Source organism: Silurus aristotelis, assembly GCF_946808225.1.
Source record: "Silurus aristotelis genome assembly, chromosome: 3".
NCBI classification, from domain to species: Eukaryota; Metazoa; Chordata; class Actinopteri; order Siluriformes; family Siluridae; genus Silurus; species Silurus aristotelis.
Genome location: NC_139576.1, coordinates 18,383,476 through 18,405,485, shown reverse-complemented (window position 1 = coordinate 18,405,485; position 22,010 = coordinate 18,383,476). Strand labels below are relative to the sequence as shown.

The following is a 22,010-nucleotide window of genomic DNA, read 5'->3' as shown; positions in this document are numbered from 1 at the left end:
GAATTTTTCCTTTTATATAAATATTCTTTTACTTTTTCATTTCAACTTGCCTTGTTTATTTGCTCACTCTCTTTTTATTATCTCTTCTCTTACAGTGTGCCTGTCACTAAGTAGACAGACTTTGTTCATTCCTGAAGTTGGGGCATGATAACTATTGATGTATCTGAGCTGATGCATCACACCAGTGATACAGCGTTGACTCTGAATTACTATTAAAGGACTGTCAGGGCAACTTGCAGTAGCTTGTCTGGCAGACCAATTTGACAACCATCTGCAACTCCATGGGATAAACATGGAAGTAGAAACATCTGTATCATTATCGTTCAGCAGCAGTACTGCAAACAGACAGCAGTCATGTCCATATTTAATTTGGTAGAATGAAATGATGAAATAATTGTTAGACTTGTTTTGAAATAGATAATTATGTATTTTATTTGAATTAATGAGTCAATCAAATCAATTAAAAGCAAGGCAAAAAAAACAACAAAAAAAAAAAACAATGAACTTGAATGTTAGTGAGTTGAGATGAACCCAAAAACAGACCTGTGCATTTTTCACTCTAAAAAAAAAAATGGGTGTGCAGAAACCCTGGCTTCATGGAATGAGTTCTGGGACATGCTGTCCTGTGTCTCAGCTGTGATTCATGGCATTGGCTGCCACCTCTCCCTCTCATCTTACCATGTGAGAGAGAGCAGACATGTGGGTGCTCACACATCCTCACACTGAAGTGTAATCAGTCCGACAACACCTCTGAGAAAGACCTCCATCATCTGACCTTCAGAACGACTTGCTGAAAACCAAGGTGGTCTAAAGATGAGAGGATACTGGAGTTCTATTGTGCTTGTAATAGCTTAAAGCTGGAAGTTAATGTATACTGCAGGATTTGTGGTGAAGTAACTGGAGCTCTCCCTCTGTCAAACTTGTACTAAGCTCCGGCTCATGTTCCAAATGTAAATTTACACCAAGAATGAATTGGATTTGACTTTTGTCCATCTTCCAAGCTGAATAACTGTGCAATGGAAAAAAAAATTAAGCTGGCCCTTAAATGAGATCAAGTAGATAAACTCTGCAGGGTGAGCTGTAAGGAAACAAAAACAGGTCTGAGAAATTGATAAAGAAAGACATGCAGATCCCCATAAGAGTTGTGCTTTTTATATTCAAATGGATTCAGTACACAGAGTAAAAAACCTGTAGATTCAGTTATACAATTGGTTACACTGAATGGATATAGGATTCGATTACACCATCAGTACTTGCTGTACCGATCAATTGACTTGTTTACATTTTTGCATGAATAAAGCGTTAAAAACAGCGCACGTGTTCCAGATCTGTGTTTTGGGCTTGTTATGTAAGATGGCTCAGATGTGCTTTTGAGCTGAATTCTAAACCCACACTCTAAACCAATAATACATTACAAATTAAAATCAATGCCAGATCAGCTTGATTACATCTTAAATTAAGTCAGTATGTTTTTGGGTTGGTTTTGTCTAGATTAATGTCAGCTTTGATTACGTGGAAAATCTCTGATTGATAAGAGTGCATAGGTAACATCAAGCTGTACATAATCAAACAAAACTATGCAATACTTTTATGGGTCATCAATCTGAGATTCTATTTGAATAATCCAGTTTGAGACATTCCAGGTAGAAGAAAGGCTTTTTTTTTACAAACTTTAAATATGAACAGAACATAACTTATGTCTTATATATTTGTAACAAACATAAAAATTTATGGAAATGGTGTCTTTTTTATTTGCCTTATCAGGTGTGTTTAACCCACATTATAAACACTCAACATAAGTTGTAAAATAGCTAAAACCACTCACAAGTTATAAATGCACGCATTCATGAGATCGCTCATGTCTGATAAAACTCTTTGAATCAACCTAAATTTAGATCATGTTCCTCTTTTTAAAACAGTTTATTTCTATTCTGTGTCAGTCTAAATTAAAAACAGACATACAGAAACTATTTTTATAGTGTGGAGCTCATGTTCTACACTATCTTCTACCTACACACAGAGAAGGAAAGGGCAGAGGATAACATGGCATCCCAACAAGCATAAGAAAAGAAATGGAATGAGGGATATTTTAGCTGAGTGGACCAAGCTAACCCTTATGTCAACATTTTCCATAGGCTGAAGTGTTAGTAGACCATCACATAATGAGCGCTGTAATAGCCATACCTCCTTTCAAAGTAAATTAGGCAGAAAAGCTCTCTTTGCTCAGAATCATCTGCTGAAATAATCCCAGGATTATCTGTGAGGAACACTTCAATTCACATAAGGCTTAGCTGCATCATAAAAGGAAAATGTGACTGTGCTCTAGTGCCTAAATATAACTATGTAAATTATGTTGTCTCATTTCCTTTTGCTATGTCTATTTTTTTTTACATAATCATAATTATTATCATAAAATGCATCATTTCAAAATGTTAATTTGAACAGATTAACATAAAGTATATAATGCATCATCTTGACACCAAATGAAAAACAGTTCCACTGTTGCATCAGTGTTAATGAGGTTAATTATTGGTGACCCCTAAAAGAAGAGAAATAACATCATTTAGCACACTGTGTCTCTGCCCATGACATTAATAGAGAAATGTGAGTCTTTATCATTTCCTATTTAAAAATGAGTTGAATGCCACTATGCTCGTAAAAGGCCATGAACACTGTCTTTACACAGAGCCCTGTGATCTGAGCACTTCTAACACTGTTTGACAATCAACAGCACTTGTAAGCGACTCACAGCAAGAATGGAAAGAGCCGGTAATTGTAAATGTCAGGCAGAATTAAGAGAGGAATAAATAGTTTTACCTTGGTGCAGCAGAACAACAAAGCAAAAAATGGTGGGGAAACACCCACTCTTCCCAACAGGAGGGCTTTGTGCAGTGCTGTACTTTGAATGAGGAGACCCTGTTGTGACAACTCGTAATTGGGAAAACATGTTCCATTTAATGAACAATAGCATGGTAAGTGAATTATGATGTGTGAATTGGTGCGTTATCACTATAACATTTGTTGCATCCCTGGGTGCATGCATGAATAAGTAACCCGTCTTTTCCATTAATTTCATAAAAAGCTGCTTATTTTTTATTTATTTATTTTTTTACTACAGAGCATTTACTTATTGTTTAAAGTGTTTACTTCTTTTCTGCAAAACTGACACAGGCAGGATTTGTTCTGGGGTCATAGATTAAGCCTATTGTTAAATAAATGAAATAAGATTTTTTTTTTTACTATACAACATTCTGCTTTTATTAAACTAATACCAAATGATAAAGATAAGGGGCCAGAAGTTAGATGAAATTATCCATTGATTGCATATAATTACTAAGGTTCTCTGCATTCTCTTTAAAAAAGTTCTTAATTATAAGATATAAGAAGAGGGAAATATAAAATGCCTCATTTGAAATTAGTCGTGGAGTGGGAAGAGAGAAGTATAATACCCTTGGAATTAGTATTTTGGAGGTTCAGCTAAGTTTGCTAAGTTTTATAATGGAAGGGCGGAAAAGATTAGTCATGTCTGAACTGTATGGAAACATTCTGCATACAGAACAAGGGGCAAACCCAGCTAATGAGAGGAACTAAATTAGAACAAAAAAACAACTGCATTCCAACAATTTTAAGATTTGTGGATTTGGAAGCCATCAAGTTCTCAAAGTAAACATAAAAGCAGTCCCTGTCTAAATGCAGAAATGAAGCAAAGGCTGCTAGCTGTGCTTTGCCTGTGGGCCTGAGGTCAAAAGCAGCCAAAGACCCATGTTGTTTTATAAGTGAGTTATGGCAGATTCTTCCAGCTTCCTCTCGGCCTGGGTAAAGCCTGAGCTCTTGTGGGTTCCCCTCCCAGCATGCTGCTTCCAACAGCTCTGTGGCTTCTTTGTCTGGCGTGCAGTGCAGCCCATAGGGAGCTCCATCCACCCCATCCCCCTAGTGTCCAGATGTTACCTCCTATATATGAACCAGCCTGATCCACTATGACACTGTTTACACTTCACTGTAATATGACCTTTAAATGAAAAAAGTGTGCAGTTGTCCTCAAAAATTACAAAGCAAGAACTAGGCATAAACTGCTAAGGAGTTTGAGCAAAAATAGGTGCTAACATGTATATTAGCTGCATATTTGATGGGAAAATTGCAATGGCAAGATTAAGTGCACTTTAAGGCATCCCATTTACAGCTTGCACAAAAGCATAATAGTGACAGTAGTCTGTAACGAGTACACAGCAGGAGCCTATACTATAAAAGTCACAGATAAAGACGATAGCAGTTAGAAGTCTGTAAATCATCAAAATGGTCCATTAAACTGCTTCTGATCTGTGACAGTGCTATATGAAATATACATCCAATATAAGTTCAGTGTGTGCATACACACCACGAGGGACATGTTGGACACTCAAGCTTTTGCGGACTCTGTAACACTAAGGTCTGCAACTAATGAAATAATATAATCAAATGCATGTACTCAATCTGTTGTGTGGAATCCATGACACCATATTATAAGCAGCTTTTATCAGAGAGAAAAGGCACTAAACACAGGCGCCTTAGCGCCATCTGCTCTGGCCCGTGCTGGTTAGCGTTATGATTTAAACAGACCCACAATTAAGACAAAACACAACAAGATGTTAACTGAATACTTGCCACATTTAAGTACACATGCAATGATGTATTATAGTGACTCAGCTTAGGCTTTGATCATAACATGAGCAAAACCAATGGTCATGATCTAATGGACGCTACATTCTTTGAGACACAGCATGTTGTCTGATTTCAGCTCGGGAATGAAAGTGTCTATTCGTTATCCATAACAAATGTTTGGAAACGAGTCAGTGGAGTAGGTTTACGTGTCTCGCTGCAGATGATAAAGTATAATTAGCCGGAAACAATCTGTCATCTCTGCAGAAAAGCTTGAAACACATCTAATTTTAAAATACTAGTTAAAAGTACATGATAAACACTAAAGGAATTTCAGCAGCCATTTTATTATATCTTTTCATAGGACAATAGTATGGAAATGAATTGGATATATTTTAGTCAATGTGCAGCTTGTATAGCAGTACAGATTTACTGTCCTCTGAATATAACTCAACATACAGCCATTATTGTCAAAATAGCTGGCAACAAAAGTGAGTACACCCTAAGTGAACATGTTAAAACTCTGTCCAAAGTGCAAATATTTTGTGTGAGCACCATAGTTATCTGGAAATAACTCATCCATAATGAAATCATGGAGCTGCTGGATGTTGCTTCTCCACCTTACGCTTGAGGATGCCCCACAGGTGCTCAATAGAGTTCATGTCTGAAGCCATACAGCTTCCTCAGCAATGCAGTTATCATCTTGCTGGCATATTTTGGGGTTATTATTTTTGAAAACTGCCGTTCGGCTCAGTTTCTGAAGGGAGGGCATGAAGTTTTGCTTCAGAAAGTCACAGTACATACTGGAATCCATGTTTCCTTCAATGAACTGTAGCTCCCCAGTACCAGCAGCACTCATGCAGCCGCAGACCATGATGCAACCACCACCATGCTTGACTGTAGGCAAGGCACAGTTTTCTTGGAACTCCGCACCAGGGCAATGCCACACATGCAGGACACCATCTGAGCCAAACAAGTTTATCTTTGTCTCATCAGACCACAGGACTTGGTTCCAGTAATTCATGCTCTTGGACAGGTTGTCTGTTAGCAGGCTTTCTTGTGAGCCAGCATCAGAAGAGGCTTCCTTCAGGGACGACAGCCATGCAAAATGACTTGTTGCAGTGTATGGCATATGGTATAAGCACTGACAAGCGGACCTTCCGCTTCTGTTTTTTTAATAGCCAGTTTCTGCATCTAATGCACAGCACGAGGACTCAACTTTGATGGACCCTTGCAAGGTCTGTTCTGATTGGAACCCATTTTGGAAAACCTCTGTATGACCCTGGCCACTGAACTGTTTCAGGGTGTTACTGATCTTTTTATAGCCTAGGCCATCTTTGTGGAGAGCAACAATTCTAATTATCAATTCCTCAAAGAGATTCTTTGCCATGAGGTGCCATGTTGAACATTAAGTGGTCAGTATGAGAGAATTGCACTCAAGCACCAAATTTTAACTGCTCTAAGAATTTGTATGGTCTAGGACTTGTCAAGCAGAAAAAAACATGAACATGATGAATAGGACATGTGGCTTTGCATGGTTACACGACATACAGCTGTTGTCACTTAGGGTGTACTCACTTTTGTTGCCAGCTATTTAAACAATAATGGCTGTATGTTGAGTTATTTTCAGAGGACAGCTAATCTGTACTGCTATACAAGCTGCAAATTGAATCTAAAATATATACTAGTTTCATTTCTATAGTTTTGTCTCTTAGGAAGATATAATAAAATGGTTGCTGAAATGTGAGGGGTGTACTCACTTTTGTGAGATACAATACACACAGACACACACACACATATTATATTTGTGTGTGTGTGTTTGTGTATATTCATTCCATACGTATACAAAAGATGCAATGTGTAGGCTTTGAAACTTGTATAAATGAAAAATAGAGATGTTATCGTCAAAAGATTTTATCAGCCTTGATCAATGGAGAGAAGAACATCATAGTGGAGCATTTATGGTGATGAAGTTCCCTCTTGTGTCTGACAGGTCATTCGTTATACAAACAGGAACAGAGGAATGTGTTTAATCCTATGACCTGTTTCCTACTTGAAATGCTATTGACTTTTCCCTTGGTTGCAGAGAGATTGACGAGCCAGTCCCTGTAAAATGTACTACAGAGACTTCAGCCTTTCCATACGGTTCAGTCATCATCAAAACACACACACACACACACACACACACACACACACACACACACACACACACACACACACACACACACACACACACACACACACACAGCCACAAATTCTGTGACAAAGTTGCTTCAGCCTTGACATTCAGAGCCATTAGTGGCCAGATTAAATGTCTCATTTATATTTAGTCCATTAACCTTGAAAAGGCACTTGATTAAAAAAGGCACAAAGGTTGTAACAATGAGGTTTTAAATGAAGACTCTACCAACTTTAGGGACCAACAAAGAGTTAAAAATTATTAACACATGCCATCTCCATCTTTATTGCTGACCCATGACCCCATTTCAGGAAGTGACTTTGGTGGATATCGTGCCCTTTGGTTGAAGCTGCTAGAGTCAAGGCTGTTTATAGCTTTGCAAGGTGTTGTTCTGCTTCGTGCTGCAGCTGCAAACAGCTGGAGACTTTTTAAGGGCTGGAAGAAGAAGACTGATGTGTCTCTGGGTGTCTTTAAAAAATGCAGCAATCATATTTCTCTAATCTTAAGCAGTTTAGCAGTTGCTTTGCATGCTATTGTTTTTAATTATTTTGCATGCTATTAAGGACAAACCATCCAAAATAATTAATAGCAGAGTAATTTCCACATCATATGCACTATAAAAATAAGCTGTAACATTTTATATAATTACTGCCATTCTACAAAAGTTGCAACAAAGTAGCTGTGGTTCACAGACAGTAAACAATATCCTGCACTATACTACCAAGGTCTTGTTATGTGCACTTGGACTTGTCTTAATGCGTTACATCTCATGTCATGTCTCTTAGCAAAAATGAGCCTTGATGGTGGGCATTGTATCACCTGCAGAATTACAAAGCAGCATCCCACACACTTTTTTCATTGCTTCTCTCCCTGATCTCACCCTGGTCTCTCCTTTTCCCGGGACTGCGAACTTCCAGCACATCTGGCCCTTCACATCTGTTCTGTCTCATGCTTTCTGGGTAGAGCAGATTTCCCATCACTCATATCTCAGGCAGTTGAGTTTGATGGCTCTGAAAAACTATTAAAAATCAGTTGCAGTAAAAATAACATCACACAATAAACCCAGTGTTTACGTATGTATAAAAGAATATGGATTTGTTTATTGATGGCATGTAACATGATCTATATCGACTGTAATGTACTGAGGACACAAGAGATTTGGTAAATCAGAACCACATGGATGATGCATAATTATATAGAACATCAACACAATAGGATGCTTGTTTAAAGATTTCAGTATCATTCACAAGTTGAAGGATGTGTAATTTTATTTTTATTTCCTTTTGTGGGTGAGAATTTCAGACCAATCTCACAGAATGTATCATGAATCAATCTTATAACTGAGCAATTAGATTTTATAACTCACTAAATGCATCCTAGTGTAATGAGCTAACTGGTGAAAACTGAAACATAAGCTGTGAAAAAGAAAATTCAAACATAGGAATTCTTATGAGTTTCTAGCAAAACATATGGCTTTTTACACAGAGTACTGTAGCTGGCTTCCTGCTGTAAAATTTCTGATTCTGTAGATGGAACATATGCTAGAACCTGCAGGAACTTTCTGCTTGAATTGTAAAATTGCAATTCCTGTTGCTTTGAAATCAAACCTTACAGTACTTATAAAAGAAAATTAAACACAGAATAAGACTAGATCTACCTTGCCTTAAGGTTCAACATGGCTACATATTTGCTTCTTATATGATGCATTTGACCATGATGCAACTGATTCTGACTAAAAGGTTTATTAGGATGACTGTCCCAATGCATCACCACTACAATCACTGGAGCATAAGACTGGTCAAGTAAAATCATTATGACACAATCCTGTCTTCATTCATTCTTTAGAAAATATTTTGACACAGTTTATTATAAAAATATAAATGTTTCCACTACAAATCATTTTACATTAGTAGACAAGGCCATCTACATATGCACACTTACATCCTCACACACACAAAAACCATTCTAAAGGAAGAGTAGAGGAGGACAGTGTGGAAAAACAGTATTGCTCTCTTTAGAAGTCATGTTTCAAAAAAGAAAATGCACAACACTGATAATGTAATCAAATAACAATGTCATAACTTACTGTATGCTGCAAAACAAAACAAACAAACAAACAAAAAAACAGTCAAATTAGCACGGTATACTGTTTGTTATCAAATAAATAGGTCATTGCTGTTGATTTTTGTTTGTAAAATAAAAAAACCACAAATATGATACAAAAGAGCGTAAAATATAATACAAATGAAATTTTGCTTTTTTTAAAAAGTTTAAACAGATTTTCTTTCATTCTTTTATACATACAAACATTTGTACAAAAGGATGGCTGGGTGCGTTCACCATTGCTGTTATTACAGGGTGTGTTTACATATGTACATGCTGAGAGCTGTGGGAGCAGCAACATTTACAGGCAGATTAAAGGGAAAAAAGAAAAGCTAAATGTTTCCATCATTTTAGAGAAAAACCACAGTCTATGTATTTAATTCATGATCTGAATAAACAATGTCAAAACACACTTATGAAACATTTTTTAAGGATTATGCATTTATTTTTCCCTATCAGATCATTTCTATTTTTGTTTGTAATCACAAACTAATTTATGATCAAATGGAACAGAACATTAGTTTGAAGTAGTCCGTTCATGATATTTACTTATTTTCGGTCTTTTCTCATCCTAAAATCGAATGAGGGCTGTGCATCCTGAGCTTTTGCAAGATGGACATATTACTTCACATTGTCCCTAAAGTTCCTCCCCTCAAATATGTTAGTGCCGTTTAAAGATTTATGAAATTTCACAACAGGAAATGATACATTTTTCTCTTCAATGAGATCCTTCATTTTTGCTATATCTAACACTTTCAATGCTCTACTCCACTATGTTCTTTGACCTTCTCACTTTGTGATCATACTGGACAGATGCAGATGTTACTAACACTTTTTTAACCACATTCCAAAACATTTCTCTAAATGTTGCCCAGCAGGAAGCCGGATTAGGGATATACATCTAGGAATCACATTGATTTTTCCCCTAAGAACTTTACAAATTTACATAATCACTTTTGTTTAAAGTAATTGTCCAGATACAGGTTTCCTCAACACCAAAAGCAAGTGTCTGCTTGAAGTGGCATAAAGAACACAATGAAGGAGTACATACATAGTCTTTTATTGTTGATCCCTCTTTTCTAAGTCTGTAATGTTAAACATATATGCTGCTCAATATAACACATCTACTGAGAAATAAGGAAATGACTGAAATAATAATTTGTCTTTTTTTGGACATTCCTGCTTTGATAGACAATTGCACTGTAGTTTACTGGAATCCATTCCCCAGCTCTCCAGATCGCTAGTGAAATCTTGAAATATAAAGGCATCTCTTGCGTACTGGCAGGCGTTTTTTTCCTCAGCTAGCTAAGACACTCCCCATCCAACAAGACAGAAAACCAGTGAGGCATGTGGATGGAACAGTCCTTAGACTTGAGTTCATTTTCTCCAAAAGGGTGGCTGCATTATACAGTTTTTGCATTTTATAACCCTCCTGTCATGTGTTAAGAGCTGGTAGTTGTTTCTGCACAGTGGAGACACCAAGTTCCTGATTGCTCCATCTCACTCTTCATACAGTGCTCTGCTGATCTGTGGAGAGCTTATGGGAGCCTAGAGTCCTGCCCCAAAGCTTAGTTTTAGCAGAGAAGTTCCCACCTTTATTTTATTCTTCTTTATTGCATAAGGCAATACAATAACAGTCCACAAGGCACACTTCCTGCCTCACCAATGTGAGTGGATGCAGGAAAAACAGCCATTCTCCAGGTGCACCACTTAACTGTGCCCTGACATGCAAACATTATTGTTTATGATTCTTCTCATATTCAACATTTCTGTCCTTTAAACTCTAAAGCAGCATCATTCTCCCGAATTTCTCTCTCTTTTGTTTATCCTTTTATCTATTATTTAATATTTTTTCATTCACTTTTTTAGACAGGAACTGGGCCATTTTTTGAGTGTGTTTCAAGTACTTTGATACTGCTCACAATCTTCTTCTGAGGTCCAAGAAACGTTACACCGACCTTCTTGAAGTCCCTGATGAAGGAGAAGGAGAGGAAAATTATGAGTGGTGCAACATTTACTAAATTACAAGTTCAAATCTGTGAAAGATTGCAAAATTGCAGCAAGCTGCTGAATTGACATAATTGGCTGAGGGAGAGTCCTATAAAAGGCTTTGGACAGTAAAAATCTGATTCCATGGATCTTTGACAAAAGGTTTAACTTTAATCTTTGGAAACTTAACAGAAATAAGTTTACTTTTAGTTGATTTCTACTAGGATAAAAAATATCACCTTTTTAGTTGCATGCAGTGAGTAAGAGAATAGAGACTGCAGATTGACCAAGCATGTTATACATTACTTATCCCATGCACATCATTTTAAGTTGGAGTGTGTCTTCTTTGTTAATGGAATATTTAACATCCTCAAAACGTGTTTAAAACATTGTGACATTAACAAATTAGTGTAGTGTGGGGGGACTTTTTCTGTAAAAATGCTGTCACATCTCACAGCTTTATGTTCGACTTTATCAAAGCATATTAGTACAAGCACATCTAGGTTAGAATTCACACTGTTAATTAGCTATGCCTTTAAGCATGTGCACTCAGCATCTTGTAGGGTCTTGTAAGTGAAGACTTTAGGAGGTAGGCAGCACACAGAAAACCACAGTCCAAACCCACCGTCCACAGTGTAAGGCCTAAAGAGTCGTAATTCCCATGGATGGCTCCCACTCAGGACAAGTGGCTGTAGGCCTGACCTCAGCCAGACAGATTCTATGGACAAAGCAAACCTTTAAAGTGACTGCTATATTTATTGGCTGTGACATATTGATCCGTGACCAAGCATCAATATGCATCAGCTATTAAAAATTATAATATTCCATGCTAAATGTATTATTTCCGAACATAGAAAGGTGTATACGTTCTGCAATGTTAATTAAGATGATAAACTATACTATATGTTCAAAACTATAAAAAACACTTCCTTGAAGTCTGAAGCCTGAGTCTTCATTATCCACTCTTGTGCAAGTGTGCTAACTCAAAGATACGTGAGAGTGAGTAACAATAATGACTGAATAGAAAGTAACAATGGACTGCACCATAAACAGGCAGTTTTTTTTTCTTGTATAGAAATGGAATACTGTCAGAACACTGAACCATTTCCATGTGTTGATTGATGCTTGATTTAGCATTCAGCAGCATGTCTCCTGAGAATGGTTAATATGTACGTAAATGGAACACAAGTATATAAACTGACAAATTGGCAATTTAAGAGCACATCTACATATAGGTGTAATGTATTTATTCTTATTATTTAGACATTAATGTATCTGAAAACATATTTTTTATCAAAATCAGAAGTACACAGTACATAAGTTTTTTTTTAATTAACAACAGTACCTAAATAAAGAAAGCAGAAAGTGAAAACACACTTCCGATACTTCTTTAATTACTGTGAAAACTTGAAGCATTGTATCTAAATATTTCAATGGGGGTGGGGGGTGTTTAACATTAATAGGGCTTCTGGTTTTAGCTGTAATATACACATTCATTATTAAAGTCCTGTTTCAATATACAGAACCCAGGTCCCCCACCAATTTCAGAAAATCCACGAATTTTGGACGCACCCCTGCAGCCCCTATGGTACCTTAGTGAATTCATCTAGACATTATGTCACTTTAATACAATAATGTGTTTTAAAAATTGTATGAAATTTGTTAGTGAAAACATAGTTTAAAATGCTATTCCTAACGTTCAAGATAATCCGCAACTTGCTGTTAGGTTCCAAATGATAACCCACGAATTTTCCGAGCCACGAAAATAAGCCCGAATTATTGGGGGTTGACTGTATATTTTTATTTAAAATTTTATAATTAGCTACAATTTTCTCGTAGACGTAACAAATAATTTGTTGATTATTACAGCAATCACTGCATATACAGTATATTTTCAAACAGTTTAAATTTAACTTTAAAGAAAAAACTTTAAAGTTATAGCTGGAGCTATAAGACTAATAACCACTGTGTATGTACAAAGATGTATACAGTAACCTTATGTTTTATGGTGTTATTGATAAATGAAGTCAAAACAGTCTCATAGAGATGACTAAAAAATGGCATATATATATATATATATATATATATATATATATATATATATATATATATATATATATATATATATATATATATATTTTATATATTTAAATTATATTTTATATAAACATTTTAATTTAGTTTTCATTGGGGTATATATCACAAGCAAATCAGTGTATAAACAGTGTTTACTTGACAACCCAAAATCATAAGCAGAGACTTATCAGAGTAGCTATAAACATGACATTTGTTCAGATTATTTGTTATATACAGTGAGGAAAATAAGTATTTGAACACCCTGCTATTTTGCAAGTTTTCCCACTTAGAAATCATGGAGGGGTCTGAAATTGTCATCGTAGGTGCATGTCCACTGTGAGAGACATAATCTAAAAAAAAAAAAATCCAGAAATCACAATGTATGATTTTTTTAACTATTTATTTGTATGATACAGCTGCAAATAAGTATTTGAACACCTGTCTATCAGCTAGAATTCTGACTCTCAAAGACCTGTTAGTCTGCCTTTAAAATGTCCACCTCCACTACATTTATTATCCTAAATTAGATGCACCTGTTTGAGGTCGTTAGCTGCATAAAGACACCTGTCCACCCCATACAATCAGTAAGAATCCAACTACTAACATGGCCAAGACCAAAGAGCTGTCCAAAGACACTAGAGACAAAATTGTACACCTCCACAAGGCTGGAAAGGGCTACGGGGGAAATTGCCAAGCAGCTTGGTGAAAAAAGGTCCACTGTTGGAGCAATCATTAGAAAATGGAAGAAGCTAAACATGACTCTCAATCTCCCTCAGACTGGGGCTCCATGCAAGATCTCACCTCGTGGGGTCTCAATGATCCTAAGGAAGGTGAGAAATCAGCCCAGAACTACACGGGAGGAGCTGGTCAATGACCTGAAAAGAGCTGGGACCACCGTTTCCAAGGTTACTGTTGGTAATACACTAAGACGTCATGGTTTGAAATCATGCATGGCACGGAAGGTTCCCCTGCTTAAACCAGCACATGTCCAGGCACGTCTTAAGTTTGCCAATGACCATTTGGATGATCCAGAGGAGTCATGGGAGAAAGTCATGTGGTCAGATGAGACCAAAATAGAACTTTTGGGTCATAATTCCACAAAACGTGTTTGGAGGAAGAATATTGATGAGTACCATCCCAAGAATACCATCCCTACTGTGAAGCATGGGGGTGGTAGCATCATGCTTTGGGGGTGTTTTTCTGCACATGGGACAGGGCGACTGCACTGTATTAAGGAGAGGATGACCGGGGCCATGTATTGCGAGATTTTGGGGAACAACCTTCTTCTCTAAGTTAGAGCATTGAAGATGGGTCGAGGCTGGGTCTTCCAACATGGCAATGACCCGAAGCACACAGCCACGATAACCAAGGAGTGGCTCTGTAAGAAGCATATTAAGGTTCTGGCGTGGCCTAGCCAGTCTCCAGACCTAAACCCAATAGAGAATCTTTGGAGGGAGCTCAAACTCCGTGTTTCTCAGCGACAGGCCAGAAACCTGACTGATCTAGAGAAGATCTGTGTGGAGGAGTGGGCCAAAATCCCTCCTGCAGTGTGCAAACCTGGTGAAAAACTACAGGAAACGTTTGACCTCTGTAATTGCAAACAAAGGCTCCTGTACCAAATATTAACATTGACTTTCTCAGGTGTTCAAATACTTATTTGCAGCTGTATCATACAAATAAATAGTTAAAAAATCATACATTGTGATTTCTGGATTTTTTTTTTTAGATTATGTCTCTCACAGTGGACATGCACCTACGATGACAATTTCAGACCCCTCCATGATTTCTAAGTGGGAGAACTTGCAAGATAGCAGGGTGTTCAAATACTTATTTTCCTCACTGTAGTACTGAACAGGTTATAATATAAGATTATAAGACATTTGAAGGCCGTTTGACTATAATAGTCATTTAAAGATCAATGTTAATTCTATTATATAAATTTTGGTCAGACAATATTGTACAGTCCACTCCCTGTGCAAGGCCAAGTCATGAGAAAACAGCTGTGTATTAAGCTACCACATTCTCGGTCATGGCTATGGGAGAGAAAATCTATTTGCATATAATTATTTACCCAGCCCTCTAACACAAATATACACATAAAACATTCTCGCTCCTTGGTTAGCTGTTTCTTCTGAAGAAGTACAGTGCAGAACAAGAAAACCAGTCCTCCAGGACCAAGGCTTTGATCATGTTGATTATAAATGTCACGTTATTTACACTGTCAAATACCTTATCACTTGAGGGGGGGTGTCTGTACAGATGTTTTTGGCTACAAGAAGATTTCCTGCCAACTACTACACAGCATTTTTCCCAGAAGCAAACATGCATAGATGTGGACCAAAGCTGGGATTTATATTTTAATTGGAGAAGCTTTGTAAATATGGCCTTTATTGTGTTGAGTGTTTGGCTGGTCACAACATCCGGTCAACATATAAAATTAGACCACAGTTGTGTTGCCTGTCTGACTTGTTTCTAGTTTGTCTCGATGTGACAGTTTTCTGTATGTCTGCTGCTTTGTCATGGCAAAAACAGAATAGCTGTTGCAGTTGAGAGGAGATGTCTAGGTAGTCAAACATTTCTATGATGTGTTTACACTCGGAAATCAGCACAAATCACATTATGTGTTATACATGTACACCAGACACATGATCATATGTTTATATGTTACACATGATTATATATATGATATTATTATATGTGCTAAATTTATGAAAATATGCTCTTTATGTGTCTAGGTGTTAAGAAGTACTGTGCAAGGAAGGCAGTCTTACTCTGCAGAGGTCTTGGGTAGTGTATCACAAGAGCTGTAGCTGACTCCACTGAAGGCCTCTTTACAGGGTAGAGTCCTTGCACTCTCCAGCCAGTGGCCCACAGTGCTAAATGAGGTGATATCTGTGCTGGTACGGAGCTGATTGACTGACCTGGGAGGCGAAGATAATGTGAAAATGTGTTGTTATTATTCCTTTTGCCAAAGTCCTTGAATGTGATTTATCCGAAGGTGCTGATTAACTTTAAGCATGGCTCAAACAGCAGTGCCAACAGCAAGGCTCATATTAATGTGCTCGTTCCTATATGATAACATTTCAAATTTATTATACATTATCATAATTGTTGCTAAATTATTGTAGTATAACAAAATACATCAAGACGTGCTGTTATTGGAAAGTAATCAACATTAGTGTCATATTATTCCATTACTATTATTTATTCTGTGCTTAAATATCACTGTAAGTGGCTCCTTACCCATTCATGTCCACCGTAGTAGAAATTATTTCACCACCACTAGATAATACATGTTTCTAGTTTTCTGGTAGTGAATATAATAATGTATTTGAAAAATAACAAAAATGAGAAGGTCATAAAAGTGCATGCTGAAGAGAGTAAACACAAAATTCTCATGTGTGCCTAAACAAATCTGACACAAATCTGTTTCCCTCTATCCATGTTATGGCAAACATTCTCTGGCAACATCCAATACATGCAGAAAACTTTGTTTTATAGTATCACCATCTCTGGTTATTTCTCAAAGTGCTTCTTTGAATGGGTTGTGTCTGTATCAGAAGCACATTTATAAGGTAAATAAGTACAATGATTTAGCCATTCAAGGGAACCGGTGAGACACAATGAGTTACAGTACTACAAAAACGATCCAGTTACATTTGGAAAGATGTAAATTTGAGATTATAATGCTGATAGTCTGAGCTTTTGCAATTTAGTAATATTTACATGCTGTAAATTCTGTGTATCCTGTTTTGCTATATTTCTAAGACACATTCAAATTTAAGCGTATTAAAAATTAACATTAACTACAAACGGATATAACTAAGTGATCTGCATATAAATTCCTATTGCACTCTCATACATTGGATAATAATATTTTCAGACCACTATGCATTAATAATTTAAACATTTTTTGATTTTCCTTCTATACTTGTTTTGTAATGTATGACAGATCATGCTGAATAAAATGTGCAACTGATTAATATATTTTGTTCTTTTCATGCAAAATGGGCTTTCATTCCAGTTCCAATTTAAAAGAAGGAAAAGATGAGTTCCCGTGAGCATTAAACCTATATCAGAATCAGGAGAATTAAATGTAGGAAATGACATTATGATATTCTCTGGAGAATGCTATTTTAAGCAATATAATATCAGGAAGTCCACCGTCCAGCCACATTTTTTCAATGGCAGACAAAGGAAAAGCCAACATTAACAGATGTCCAAGACGATGAGGTAATATCTTCACAGAGTTTCAACAGCATAGTTGAAATCAGAAATAGTCCATACATGTTCTGACACACAAGACAATGAAAGATTTTAAAGACTGTCCACGAATCTACTTCATTCACCTTAATATATCTCCAAACCCATGCACCAAACATTACGAAAATCACCGTGGTAAAACTTAGTTCCATTGTTAAATATGGTGTTCACTGTTAAATATTATGATTTAGATCTAAGGTTGAACAACACATTTGACCTGTACACTGACCATTAAAAGACTGCAGTGCTCTGAGCTTAAAACTGCTTTACCTGTTTCCCAAGAATACAAAGACAATTCATGTGAATGCATCACTCAAAACACTGCACTTAACCCTGTGACTATACCAGTAAACTATGAATGACCTCAACTTTCTTTTCTTTTGTGTTTTGATCTGATGGTATATTTTCAGACACCACACTGAATTCTCAACAAAACACATACAGCACAGAGGGAAGGCCAAACATGAAAAGAAATAGCTTTGTTGTTGGAAATCGAAGTGATAGCCTAAAACCCCTGTGTCTAAAACCTGCTGGTTCCTCAACTCTGAGCCTTCTCTCGGCATGAGTGCATCATACACGTGGGACAAAACTTGGGGTAAACAATTGCCTCTCTGTCTGTTCCTATCTTTTTTTTTCTCTCTCTCTTTCCCTACTGGTGTAGTGACCTCTAAATAACTGTGGCTGTGTAGTATCTTGTTTTTAATGCTCTCAGGGGAGAAAAGGGAGGAGGAAGAACTTGCCCTTCCCCTTTGCAGGAGAGACATCTGGGCAGCTTCATCACGTACAGGAATGCACCTCTTGCTGTGAAGGAGTGCAGGGTGCATGAGCCATCTCCGAGCTGGAAGACTGCCTTCGTTTCACTTCCTGTGTAACACGCTCTGTGGATTTTACTCATCTCTCTAACTGAGGGTCAGGTCTTGGAGCCTGAGGTTGGATGTTAAAGCTGGCTGAATCGTTGATCTATTAGCACATGTAGATAAACGAGGTGCATGGGAGCGGGCGAAGCTGAGACTGTAGAATGACTTTTTCAGCACCTTTGAGCAATAAATCACCTGGGTCTATTGCTCCCTGGCTCTCTATGTTAAAAACCAATTAGGAAAATTACAAGTGAACTCCCTGGCATATATTTGCACTTCCTTAAGACATCATTAGTCACAGTTATGTGCTTGGGCATCTCAATAATTAAATAGCTCCCTGTTACATTTAATAGATTGGCACCGAATGAGCAAATGTACCAGCATATTACTCAGGTAAGCTTAGGCCTGTTCTATTTTAACACAGAAAAGACAAGGCCATTTCTAGAATGACAGAAAGTATAAAAGTGAATACTTATATTTATCTTCGTGGGACAAACTTATAAACATTAAAAACGACAGCATTCTGCTTATCCTACTGATGAGGTCAAGCACACAGCTATTAGTACTAAAAGATTTTTCTGCACACCGTGGCTGTCTAAAGACGATACCTGCTGCCAGAATATAAATATATAAATATATAAATATATAAATATAAATATATATATATATATATATATATATATATATATATATATATATATATATATATATATATATATATATATATATATATATACTGTACATATTTATGGCAGCAGGTATTGTGTGTGTGTGTATATATATATATATATAATAATAGAATAAAGGAGGAACAAGCTGTTTCCTTTCATTAAAGTTCATGAAAACGTTACATGCTGATGAACAGAATTTGACATGGAGCAGTTCATGAGTGGGTGGTAGTTTGCAGTAAGCACATTTTCAGAACTGGCTGTCATCATATTGTGGGTGGGTGAACAATCAATTACCTAGGGGTGGTGCTGGCCGTGATCTTCAGACTGCCTGGATTACGTATAAGCTTGTCCAGGATGCTGACAATCTGTTCAAACTTGGGCCGGTTGTTTCTATCTTTCTGCCAGCAGTCGAGCATTAACTGGTATAAGGGTGCAGGACAGTCCATTGGTGGTGGAAGACGGTAACCTTCGTCCACTGCTTTGATCACCTGAAGCATTGAAAAACAAGCAAAATCATTGTTATGCTGTAAGGACACATGTAAACCTGTTTTTAAACTACTATCAATTTGCAGAATATTTTCTTAGTCCTGGCATTGGAAGACACATTTACCCAAAAAACTTATATTCTCTAACAAAACATTTCCTCTAGAATAGAATACTATTAAGCTAAAGCCCTACAAGAAAAGAGCATATCTTCATAACAACCAAATGACAATTAAATTATTAGATCCAGAGCTGTCTAAGAACATTTACACATTTCCTCAAGGTGAACACCAGAAATTCTATGGCCTGTAAACTTGTGCAACACTACAGACATTGATCCAGACAACAATTAGCTTCAGCATAATAACTGATTTTATAACTGATTTGCCAGAACACTAATTTCATCAGAAAGCTCTGGCACTTTTTCAGTAATGTCTCTGTATGGGGTTGAGCGTGCTGTCTCGGCATGCACGAAAGCATTCAGGTGATCAGTATCAAGTTATATTTTGCCACCTGTTCCCTCCATGCTTTACTTCCTCTACCAGCAGGAGGTTCATTATTCTGCCATAGTGATGTTGCTCTACTCACATCCTGATTGGACATCTCCCAGTAAGGCCTCTCTCCATAGGACAGAACTTCCCACAATACAATTCCATAGCTCCACACATCGCTGGCTGAAGTGAACTTGCGATAAGCGATAGCTTCTGGTGCGGTCCACCTGATTGGGATCTTGCCACCCTGAAGAATGACAAAGTCTCATTAGCCATTACATAAGCTGCAGAAGGAGCATGTGTTCATTAATGCCCTCAGTTTAATGTTAACATGTATTCATATCCAAACTTTTTATCCAAAATGTAGTCACATATTTTAAGCAGGACACGACACATGTAAGATAGCTTACATGAGGGAGGAGAAAATCTTGAACTGTTATGCAAGTAATGAATAAAATTACAGTGCTAATGTAATATCTGATGTACTAGCATTAGCATTTGTTTGCTGTTGAAGAGGACCTGACTGTAAAGCGTCAGTGTGAGGTTGAAACGCAGAACTCTGTTCTGCACTGATCTTGGTCTAGGCTTCAATGCCGCCTAAGCTACTTTCATCTGCAAAGCTGCCTCCCTGAGAAGCTGCACTGTATTTACCCAGCTCTGCCTGAGCTCCCAAGCTGGAGTTACTGTGAGATCAGCCCTCATCTTTGCAGCAGGGGTGGAAAGAAAGAGAATGCTGGTGGAGCCAAAGTCAACCATCTACACAGCCAAGTAACACAACTCCTGCCCTGCTTTATCCAAACACCTGGTCCTCAAAAAATAAATGTACTTGCATGCAGGTCTCCCCACTGAGCACACTCACACAACCCCAGCTCTTTTAGCACTAGGGATTAGCACTAATGAGTGCAAAATCTCAAATGTCTACTTTCTTCTGTCATCCAGATTTAGTAGAGGCTGAAGGTGAAAATTGCCACTTTAAATAGGAAAAGGTACTAAAGGACAGGATCAATCCAGAGACATCTCGATCATGAAAGAAACAACTGTACAGTAAGCTCATTGGCTCAGACTGAATTCAGCATCAGATTTTATTCTTTTAAACTCTGTGCAGTTTTTGGATGTACAAATGATAGATAATCACTTATAACAGGTAAAAGCTGTGACAGTTTTGAGCTGGTAGCTAGAAATATTGCTCTTTATTTTTTACATTTTCTTTACAGTATATGTGGTAGCTGCTATTGTTCATGCACTGTTGACAAGGATGCTCTGAGTTTTGCTTGGAGAGAGCATGCCATCCCATAAACCTCTTTTGGTCTCATTGTTACAAGAGGCTGTAGAATTGTCAGGAAGCAAACTTGATCTCCCTACAATAGGACAAATGTTGTTTTGCTGAGCCACTTGGGAACAAAGCAATACATTTAAAAATTTTTTAATTAAATTGAATTAAAATTAAAAAGTGGATGCTGATACACTGATAATTACAGAAAAGTATAGATTTTCTTAAAAAATGAACATGCAATATACTGTACTCCATTTACTAAACACATACTTGAGGTGTGAAGTAAATTAGGCAGTGATGTAAAGGAGTTACATTAGCCTTATTGGTTGAGCCCAGATTCAGAAATTATTTATACTTTGTCTGTCGGCTTTGTTAACCAAAGGCCACTCATATGCATGTCAGATGGACATATATAGTTACTAATTCACAAGGTTGGCTGAGAAAAAAGGCGTATAAGGCGAGTGTAAAGAATTTCAGTCTCTCCATTTGAGATAAACCTAGCCACGTATATTATAATATAAATCTCAACTGCTACCTGAGGTATCTGAGCTCTTGCAGTGAAATTGCAATTTCAAGAATTAAACAATAAGATCAGTACCACTTAAGCTTGTGTTTTCAAGTTGGAGTTTGCACTTACTCTTGTTGTGTAGGCTGCCTCTGGATCATCTTCAAGCACTCTGGACAAGCCAAAGTCAGACACTTTGCATACCAGGTTGCTATTGACCAAGATGTTGCGGGCAGCGAGGTCTCTGTGCACATATCCCATGTCTGAGAGGTATTTCATACCTGATGCAATACCACGCAGCATTCCTACAAGCTGAATCACTGTGAACTGAGCGTCATGTTTCTAAAAGAGAAAAAGAGTGAAAAAGAGGATCAGATGTAGGTGTTTCATATCACTATACCATATAACAATAATAATCTGGAAAGTAGAATTGTTCTTTTGTCAAAATTTTTCATAAGCTTATTACACCTGACAACCCTTTGGTC

At 37.2% G+C, this 22,010-nt stretch overlaps 1 protein-coding gene across 2 annotated transcripts in view; it reads right to left on the bottom strand.

Moving 5' to 3' along the window:
• Window positions 1-8,064: 8,064 nt before the first annotated feature.
• The window catches only part of epha3 (eph receptor A3), a 71,860-nt gene continuing 57,914 nt past the window's right edge, over window positions 8,065-22,010 (bottom strand). Inside the window, exons 13-18 of one of the 2 annotated variants that reach the window (XM_083536405.1) lie at window positions 21,658-21,867; window positions 19,845-19,994; window positions 19,068-19,261; window positions 15,754-15,903; window positions 11,532-11,624; window positions 8,065-10,888 (exon numbers count right to left, since the gene is read on the bottom strand). In XM_083536405.1, the coding sequence (XP_083392531.1) occupies window positions 11,549-11,624; window positions 15,754-15,903; window positions 19,068-19,261; window positions 19,845-19,994; window positions 21,658-21,867 (780 nt within the window). In that variant the 3' untranslated portion in view covers window positions 8,065-10,888; window positions 11,532-11,548. The remainder of the gene's footprint in view (window positions 10,889-11,531; window positions 11,625-15,753; window positions 15,904-19,067; window positions 19,262-19,844; window positions 19,995-21,657; window positions 21,868-22,010) is intronic. The other variant, XM_083536404.1, reaches the window with a different exon arrangement.